General features: G+C 40.7%; 1 protein-coding gene across 1 annotated transcript in view; it reads left to right on the top strand.

The window, feature by feature from the left end:
- Positions 1 to 7,792, top strand: part of cdc42ep1b (CDC42 effector protein (Rho GTPase binding) 1b) — a 16,454-nt gene extending 8,662 nt beyond the window's left edge. The window contains exons 2-4 of the mRNA XM_007560218.2: positions 1,333 to 1,800; positions 2,607 to 3,158; positions 6,723 to 7,792. Coding sequence (XP_007560280.1) covers positions 2,705 to 3,158; positions 6,723 to 7,315 — 1,047 coding nt within the window. The 5' untranslated portion in view covers positions 1,333 to 1,800; positions 2,607 to 2,704 and the 3' untranslated portion in view covers positions 7,316 to 7,792. The remainder of the gene's footprint in view (positions 1 to 1,332; positions 1,801 to 2,606; positions 3,159 to 6,722) is intronic.
- The last annotated feature ends 2,378 nt before the right edge of the window (positions 7,793 to 10,170 follow it).

The following is a 10,170-nucleotide window of genomic DNA, read 5'->3' as shown; positions in this document are numbered from 1 at the left end:
TGTTTATATGTATATACATATATATGTATGTATATATATTCATAGCAATTCACACTTTAGAAGTGTGAATTGCTATGAATGACCTCTAGTCTCTACTTCTCTTTTTATTCCATCATATGAGGCCGGATGTAGCCTGTATGTATGTGAAGCAGCCGATGCATATATTCACTCTGTAATCAGTTGATTTTATGGTATATTTATTTCATTATCATACAAAATAATTTAATCAATTATTGCATTTCAGTGGCTCCTTGATTGTCTCTTATATGCTCTGAAATCAAACGTCTTGGCAAGCAACACAGCCTGGTCTGAACGGTGCTCCTTCTATTCTATGTGCCGCGAGAACAGACTTTCCTCCAAACTGCAAATGTCTGTCATAATGTCGACAGAAGTTTAAATTTGGGTAAACATTGGGCAGAAAACAGTTTGCTATTGAATATCTTCTTACTTCTCAGATGTTTGAACATCTTACTGTACTGGAAATAGCAACCTTTGATTTCACACCATAATCATTTCACTTCACATTAAAGAGGGTTGCTGAGATCACTATTTGTGAGCAGCGCTTATAGATGTTGTGTTTACTGATCGGAGGACAATTTAAGCATTGAGTTTTCAGCTGGAAATGAGCAGATTCAAGTCAAAAAATTAATTTCTTTGGTGCATCTCTGCTTAGGAACTTCTACAATGATGCAGCAGACCATTAAGTATTGGGTGTCAATATGTAATGTGTTGCAACTTCTCCTTTACCAATAGTATACTTAAAGTCATAGGGACGTCCCTGAAACAATAGAAAAAGCAGATTAGTTAAAAGTCCTGCAAGAGGATTTAAAAGTTGTTACGTCACAATTTAAAGATCGAGTGAGTTGTAAACTCCAGCACCCTGCGACGCTAATCCAACTCTGGCCGTGTCCTGGACAGGTCACATGTTTGGAGCTTTGCACCGTTTCCTTATTTTCATTTCTCCAGCGGGCAGGAAAAACATCCAGGAAGAACAAAACAGTAGGGCTTTCGGGTTGTATAAACAGAACAATTCAAAATGTACATCAGGAAGAAGTGAGTCCTTATAGGTAAACTCAAAAGGTGTTGTGTCAAGTAACGTTTGTGCTGACCATCTCTCTCACTGGTTAAATAAGCCTAATTGTAAACTATGTAACATTATGAAATCTGGCAAGAGACCCCAACTTAAGCCTCTTACACTGTCAGGTTTATTTACAGTGAAAAAGCCTCAGTCAGACCAAAGTTTCCTAATGTTTTTAAGTTCGTCTGAATGCTCCTCATCTTTGCCCTGATAAACCACTGACTGCTCTCTCCTTTTCTCTCTCTGGTCTTTAGCCTTCCTAATGTGAACTAAATGAAAACAGAGGCCCCCCGCCGCCACCTGGAAAACGCTGAGGGACTAAGTGGATTGAAGAAGGCAGCCACCGATCGAGGGAGTCTGGGCAGGGAGGGGAGACACACAGAGAGGATTAGCAGCTAATCCAGGCCATCGAACAATCCTGGGGGGAGTTTTGCCGTTCTTCCAGGACGATGCAGACAAAACAGTTCCTGGATTTAAACGCTTTACGACGGCGCGTCCAAATTCTTCTGTGACGGTTTGGATTCGGCGCGGACTTGGATCTTTGGTGCAGAGGAAGCAGTGAACTGAGAAGGGAACCAACAGGATGTCCTGACGGACCGCATGGTGCCACACACATGGATAAACCTTTTCAGCATGTGATTACGGACCCCTGCCTTTTCACCTTGGCCTGACAGAAAGACACTGAAGGTCTTGCTGGACTTTGTGATTAGGCCTCACTTACAGTAAGGAACTATTCATTTCTTTGTTTGAAGGAAATTTCAAGTATGCTGTAATTGTCCAAGGAAAGAAACAACGTATAAAGTGTTTGTAGGTTAGTAAGAATAGGGGTAAGGAGACAAAAATGCATTGCACTTTGTAAGATTTACTGTTCCTCTTAAGTGTTGCTTAAATTTCAGCAAAAAACTTGGCCGTCTCCTGAAGATGAAGTTTAACCACAAGAAAGTTTCGTAGGTTTGGGTAAAAGGCCGCGCACGTTGTAGCTTTGCACGGTTTCCTGGGGAGGTGATCCTCTTAAGGCGGCAAACTCCAACTGAGATCAGTTCAGTTCCCGATGTCTACAAAATATAGAATTAGGAGAAAACGCAAGTCTTTCTTTATTGCCTTCATCGCACAGCAAGCTTTTGGTGTATGTACACATGCGGTTGGATTGTGTATGTCTGGGCAGCCATCCACTGAACCAAATATACCCGGTGCCCTGACGGACCACAACTCTCCAACCGCACGGACTGTGGTAACCAGAGGAGACCCAGCGTGGCCTTGTAATTTCTCCTCTTTGTTTTGCTGTCGTGACTGAAAGCTGCTGCTGAGCAGCAGAAAAGGGAGTTCGGTTGTTTGGGAAAGATGTGCAGGGAAGAGAGAAAAGCATATAAGCAGACAGAGTGGCTGTGCTGGCATCCCACAGTGTGGATCATAAAGAGAAGCAGCGGGAAGCGCAGTGAATGTATGAAGAATGGATTTATTACTTGAACAGCTGAACATTTATGCTTTCTGTCCTTGACTGATTTGGTTTCTTTCTCTGGTTTTACAGTGGAGCCAAAGATTTTCTGAACTTGACTGACATGAACTCAAACTCAAGACATAATCAGTCATTTTAAAAGGGACATCACGCAACATTTTCCTTCCACCATGAGTCTGGGAAAGCTGCCAGGAATCAAAGGCCTGGTGTCTGGCTCTCAGGGGAAACGTCGCTTCAAGAGCGACCTCTCGGTGGACATGATCAGCCCCCCGCTGGGGGACTTCCGACACACCATGCACGTGGGCCGCGGCGGCGACGTGTTCGGTGACACGTCCTTCCTCAGCAACTACGGCGGCATCCGGGAGCCGGGGAGCCCGGACTCGTCAAGCAGCTCCAAGTCCACCGGCTTCTTCACGCGGACCTTCCGCCACGTGCGGAGGACCTCTGTGCCGCGGCCCCGGAGCGGCTCCCGGGACCTGTCGTCCCCACCGCCGGACATCTCACCCATCATTAAAAACGCCATCTCCTTGCCTCAGCTGAACATAGACTCTGTGAACGGGTGCCTGCAGAGGGCGCTGTTCCCCAACTCCATGGGCTCAGCGGATGACTCCTTCTGCACATATGGTGAGATAAGACAGATAATCTGTGCCAGCATGGGATTGGTGTTAAGGATCTTACAGGGGGGGATTATCTTCATTAAAAGTGAGCAGAGATGCTTTAAAGGTTGAGATCATACTCAAACATGATAGTTTTAGTAGACGATGAAGCATGATCCTCAGTGTCACAGATTATTTTATAACAAATAAATCAAGATTAATGAAGTGGGCCACCAGAGGTAAGTGAAAGAACGTGATTGGTCAGATTATGAACACTGTCAGAGCAAGTCAGGCCAAACCTTTTATGGTCTTAAGTCGGCATCAACTTTCAGCAGGACGTTTGACATTTTCTTCAGCAGGGATTACAACCTACAGGTGTTAGTTATTAAAGACAGAGACAATAACAATGAACAACTGATTCTCTGAAAGGCAGCAATGCTTCTTGTGAAAGCAACTGATGAAACATTGTGCAAAAAATGTACAAGAAAAACACAGAGATGCTAAAAAGACATAACTCACAAAAGTATTCACACCACTTGAATGTTTTCACTGAATCTTTGCTCAGTCCGGTTGGATGAAGACAATCTTTGAATAGCAATTTTCAAGTCTTGCCACCAAATATCCGTTGGATTTAGGTCTGAACTTTGGCTAGGCCAATCTAACACATGGCTCTCGTTAGGATCGGTGTGCAGCTGGAAGGTGAACCTTCGTCTCAGTCTTAAGTCTTTTTCAGCCTCCAACAGGTTTTCTTCCAGCATTTCTTTATATTTAGCTCCATCCGTTTTCCATCAACCACCAGGGACCTGCTAATGAAAAGCTGAAGCATGATGCTGCCATTTCCAAATTTCAGTATCAGAATAGTGTGTTCAGGGAGAGGTTCAGTTTCAGTGTTTTTCTGTAGTTCACATGGTTCTATTTTTGTTTCAGATCACCAGGTCATCATCCTCTACATGTTTACTTTATTTGCTACACTGTCAGCGAATTCACATCTACCATGGACCTCTTTGCTGCTTCTCTGATTAATTTTCTCCTTCTCACACCTGGGAGTTTAGGTTCACAGCCATGTCTCGAAAAGTTAGCAGTCAGTCGCAGGAAATTTCTGGATGAAGTCATTCTCTGTGAGAACTTGGGATGCTGTTTTGAACTTTTCTAAATTGCAAGCCACACTTTTAATGTTTTTATTCATATAAAACCTTGTATTTTCCTCTTACTGCATAAATAAGTGTTTTTTGAGTTGGTGACACAATTTGCAGCTAATAGCCTGTAGATTTCATTGGAGAAAATGTGAAAAAGCCAAAGCGGTATGAATATTTTTTTAAAGTACTGAACGTGTGAGATTATATAAGTGATTTAACACAGAGCAAATCTAAGTCATCACCTCCTTGGAGCAAACAAAGCCATAAAAGTCATGAGACACAAACAGATGAGATGAAACCCCCGTCCCCTGTTTTGTTTTATATCTTTCCCCCTCATTCCTCCAAGACGACCAGCAAACATCCCAGCTTCTTCTGACTCATCTGGATTCACCTTGGCAACACCTGCACACGATTAGGCCGACAAACACAAACACCGTTCCGCTGAGCGGAGAGAAACTCACCGGGTTTTTCCTGACGTCTCCCGTGTTTTTGTGTGTGGGCATGAGAAAATGAGCACAAACCCAACATTTGTTGCATTTGCTCTCCAATCAGAGCCTGTCAGCCAGCTGTGTGCAGGGAATGGAAATCCCCTCGCCCCCTTTCCCAGCTTCTTATCCAACTCAAAAGGAATTTGCCCGATTGGTCGGACAGAGAGAGGCAGAGATCTTGGGGATAATTGTGGTTTTTTTTATGTTTTATAATTACTGTGTTTTATTTACGCCCATATTTAGCTCTATCTGTTCATATGTGACATTATTATTTGATGGCATTTATGTGAATTTGGTAATTTGAGATTTCCTTCATACAGTTATTGTTTCCTACTCTCTTTAAGTAGTGTGATATCTATCTGAAATGTTTATTAGTTATGACCAGACAGTTGTGACGTTGAAACCTGCGAGTTTAGACCCGTCAGGATGACAAAACATCTAAACTCTTGGTTTATAGCGCCACCTTCTGGTCAGATAGCTGCACTGCTGAGCAAAATCCCAAATAGTTTCTTTTTCTATTTTAAAAGATCAACAACGTACAGCAAATGTCTGGAAAGAGAGTGCTGTTCTTAATGTTAATGGATGTCACATTTATTCTTGTTTATAGGTGCAGATCGCCAATCTGCACCTATAAACACAAACAACACAAAACATGAAACTCACTACTATCCAGCTTTAACAGGAAGTCAGACATGGTTCTCCACCCAGCTTGCATAAACTTAAACTTGAAACTCTTCCAGCCAGAGGAGGCGATCTACTAAAGCTGCTACCCCAAAATGAACTGAACTGGAGTGAAAGAAGCCTTTAGTCTCAATGGTTCCTCTAAAGACTGCATGTTTGCACTAACACTATAACAATGTACACTTTGTTAGAGGTGGTGTTTAATGCCTCCCTATTAAATAAATGTTTCATTTAACAGGATATATACTACTAATGTAATAAAAACACATTAAATTTAGTCCAATTTTCAATTTCAGTTTTCAACCAATCTTCTGGTAGACTTATGAATGAGTTGACTTCCATTTTCAGTCATTGTTTAGAAAAAAGGTGTCCCAAAAATTTTAACAGGATTTTTTTTTAAAAAAAAAGTAAATATGTAGCTTAGAAATAACTTTTTTAAACTGGTAAGCTTGTCCTGATGCCTAATGGGTTAATTATTAGTTTTCTGACATTTAAAGCAGGAGTACTGTACTTTGTTTCTTGACTAAAATACAGTATATGTGCTCTATAATTATGTTCTTTAGAATTAAATAGAGCTTTTTAAATTCACAGACTTATGACAAAAAGAATATATAGCTACTCTAAAACTGCAGAAATATAATCTCTCTTGTTTAGTGAATGTGTGGACAAACTGATCATAAGAAAATAAGACAATCAAGTCTGGAAGTTTTCTACAACGCTTTTGGGAAGAATAATGAGAACTAAGTCATAAAAGGTTGTTTTGAAACTTTCATGTTTGCTGACTGAAGACAAATACCAAAGGTTCACTGGAGGCTAGAGGTCAACACATCATCAGACACCATTTAACTACTTACAAAAATGATTGTTTTCTATCTCAGCACCAACCATTCAATGTTATTAAAGATGCCAAATGGTGTGTTTATTCATGTCGTCCCACTGTGACACCCAGTTATTTGTCTTAAATTAATGCCATCCATCATATGTGACTTTCTAAGTTGTCTTGGGTCCAAAGATGTGAACATTTTTTATGTCTTATATAAAAAGACAGGTGTGAAGGTGAATTGGCCCGAGCAGTAAACTCTGTGGTTGTCAATAATTAACTCATGTTGCAGGAGGAAGAGTTACCTTTAGCACAGACAAACTGGATCTGGTTAGAGAAATAAGATATAAACCAACCTGACACTACTACACATGTTTTCTTTAAGCTGAGTTTGTTTGTATAAAAACATAAATCACTTACCTAAATACAAACTTAAACCTGAGTTTGCTTTCATTTTCTCTCTCCAGGTGTCCAGTCTGGATTCCTGACTCTGCCTCGAGTCTCTCGACTTGAAAGACAGATTCAAGATGGCGACGTGTGGAGAACGTCTCCAGCAGACAACGGCTGCGGCGCGTTGACTCGCTCCGACTCCCTGGCCTCCTTCACCGTCGACCTCGGACCTTCTCTAATGACAGAAGTGCTGGCTTTGATTGACAACCCCAGCTCTCTACAGGTATCCAATCACAGTCAGGAAGTAGGTGAGGAAGAGGAGGAAGAGGATAGAGGTGACACCAGCTCTCTGACAGAGACGCCTGTTCAGACCCCGACAGCGAGTTCCCCCAACCCGTCACAGTGCAGCGCGTCTTTTAGGTCCAAAGTAAACGGGAGAGTTATGTCTACCTGGAGGGAGCAAAAGGAGGACTGGGGGTCTGTGAGGACAAATGATGTCACTTCCTGTTCTTCTCACAAAGAGGAATCGTCCATCGAAGCGGAGAGGTTCCAGAGGGCGGCTGATGTTCTCGCTAGACATTATGGTGGAGGATCCTTCACCAGAGGAACGAGGACGAGCCAGAAAACACCACATGGTTTATCTGAGGAGGAAGAAGAGATCAAAGTGTAGACATTAAGAACAACTTTCTAAACATCTGGATTCATCTTCAGTCAGAAATGGGAGATTGTTTCTGGTCTTGGACTCTGGTTGTCCCTTCACTTTAACATTCCTTATTAGTCTTAACTTTTGCCCATCTGTTTTTTCTTTCCCTGTAGTTGTGATATATCAGCTAACACTATGAAAGTACAAAGGTCAGAAAACACTTTTGATTCTAAGTGTTTGCAAGTGGTTTGAAAAACCTGTATAAGATCAATGTTTTTATGTTCATAATGATATGTACACTTTATAAATAACACTTTTGTACATTTATCCAGTGATAACAAACACACTCTGTTTTAGCTTGTTGTAAAGTGTATATTTAGGAAATATGGACGTTCTGCTCTTCCATGATTTAATGAACACATTTAACAATCTAATTTGTAAACAGAGCTGTTATTGTAATATTTTATTGGTTTATCATTGAATAAATTGAAATGTATTTCTCTACTCAGCTTGAAATCACTAATATTAGGTCAGCTTTGTTTAAATGGTGTATGAAGTAAGGAAGGCTCAGCGGGCACAGGACAAAACACGCCCCATACACTTCTGTATGTATAGTAAGATATGATCCATCCATCCATTTTCTAACACCCTTGTCCCTAGTGGGGTCAGGAGGGTTGCTGGTGCCTATCTCCCGCTAACATTCCGGGCGAGAGGCGGGGTCGCCCTGGACAGGTCTAAGATATGATGTATATAAGAAATATATAATGTGTTTACACTGTAAAAAGTTAATTTACAGTGGGGTTAGTTAAGGGGGTTAGTTTCCCTTAAGGAAACCCCCTTAAGGGAAACTTAACTAACCATCTTAAGTTAGTTTCCCTTAAGGGAAACTAATCCTAAATTCCTAATATTAGGAGATTATACTACCTGTAAGTTTTAAAAACAATAGTTAAAGTTACTTTTTTTGCCCCTTTTTACAGCGCCCCCTCGACTGCTGGCGCCCTTAGCATTCGCCTGCATTGCCTCTGGAAGTTTTTTTAAAATCCTGTTAACATTTTTGGGACTTTTTGGGAGGTTTCTGTCTGGTGCCTCTGCCACTCAGAGGAACAAGAAGAAACATTAGGCTGATTTTAAATTTTTCAAAAATCAGTCTACTCCCTAATGAGGAACCTGGTAACATCTTTAAGTAATGATGCCTTAAATCTCCAAAATTTTGCTGGTGGTGTTAATGTGTTCTTCGTCATGTTAATCCACAGTACTCAGCCACGCCCCTAACTCCTCCCAAACTCCAGCGGACTGACTACTGACCAGCTCTCCATCTCACGGGTCCGAAAAGCCTCTAATTCGTGGGTATTACTGCAAATAAGAATGTAGAGAACTTTTGTTTAAGCTGGGAGCGAGAAAGATTAGTCTAAGCTCTAACTACCTTCATCCAGACGTCATGACCCGCTTCAGTCCATGATTCAGACATCGGAGTAGCCCCGCCGGTATCCGAGCTCATAAACCATGTCTGTTCACGGCAGCTCTTTCCCTGTTATTAAGGTGCACTAGAGACTAGGAATAAGTCCCAGGGTCATTATTTATCTGAACTAAAGAACGTATGAAGCCACCCTAATTTACTAGGACCATTAACATTGATTTCACATTAATCAGAAGAATTAACCTTTAGTTGACTCAATTAATTTAACTGTCCACAACATCAATTAGACTTTAGTATTTTATTAGCAAGCTTTAGCAGGAGAGAAAAGACATACAGCAATTAACAAAGGATTAAGTAATCAATAGATTTAAGAAAATTTAGAAATTTCACCTAATTCTAAATCCTACACTGTGTCTTACTCTAAATAGAAGCTTTGGGGGAGGCAGTTTCACTCGAACCCAGATGCAGAGACGTTCCTTGGCAGCAGAAAACTTTAACGCTCATGGATGGAGTCCTGTCTTTGTCTTGGCAGAATCCTTTTAGAATAGATCCAAAGTTGAACTGGTGAGAATCGTCAACGAACTCAGTTCTTTATCCATATACGATCTTTGTCTATTCTCCATGTCCACTGCAGCTTTGTTGTAATCTTTTGGGTTGAGTTTGGGGCCGCAGTCGAATCAGAATCCCGAGTTGTGGGTAAACGGATCTTGTTCCTTTCCTGTGCAGCGAGCAGTCTCATCGTCCCGGGGTATCATCACGCAGCCCTCCGTTGATTCTGCATCTCCATATGTGCTCGACTCGAACGCTGCATTCATTTATAATTTTATAATAACCATATCTTATTAGTTACTCTTATTATAATCATGATGCGAGTTATTACAGACATTTCTGAAAAGAAACCAAGAATAATCCATTATTCTAATTATTTGATACCATGTTATAGTTACTTCTTTCACCTGTAAGTACTTCCACAAGTGTAAGAGTAAGTGTAAATATTCTTATAATCAAACCAACATCAACCATTTGTTAAACCAATATTAATTATTGGTTTAATCATAAGTTATCATTATTCATTTAAGTATTTTACTCTGGGTTTTATCCAATTACTCAAAATGTTTAGATTTTATTCTTTAAACCTTTAATGCTCAAAATGAGCAATCTGAACCATTTTTATTCACTGCAGGCTGGAAACCTGCTCTTCCTGTTCCATGACTCTCTTTCTGTCTGATTGTGATTTTTTTATGATTAAATAGAAAAAATAGAATTAAAGCAAAGTTTGCAGGACACAATAACAACACACACAACCAGATTAATTTTATTACCGTCTGACTCTACTGTTGGGTCTTGATGTCACCTGTGTAATCAGTTTTAAAGATAACTTTATTTATTGTCATTATTAAACTAAAATCTCCAGCATGGGGAAGTGGGATGAGCTTGACTTTTCTTGACAGCGCACACACACACA

Source organism: Poecilia formosa, unplaced genomic scaffold, assembly GCF_000485575.1.
Source record: "Poecilia formosa unplaced genomic scaffold, Poecilia_formosa-5.1.2 Scaffold114, whole genome shotgun sequence".
Lineage (NCBI taxonomy): Eukaryota > Metazoa > Chordata > Actinopteri > Cyprinodontiformes > Poeciliidae > Poecilia > Poecilia formosa.
Note: the sequence above shows the minus strand (reverse complement) of the source record. Positions and strands in the feature narration are given on the sequence as shown.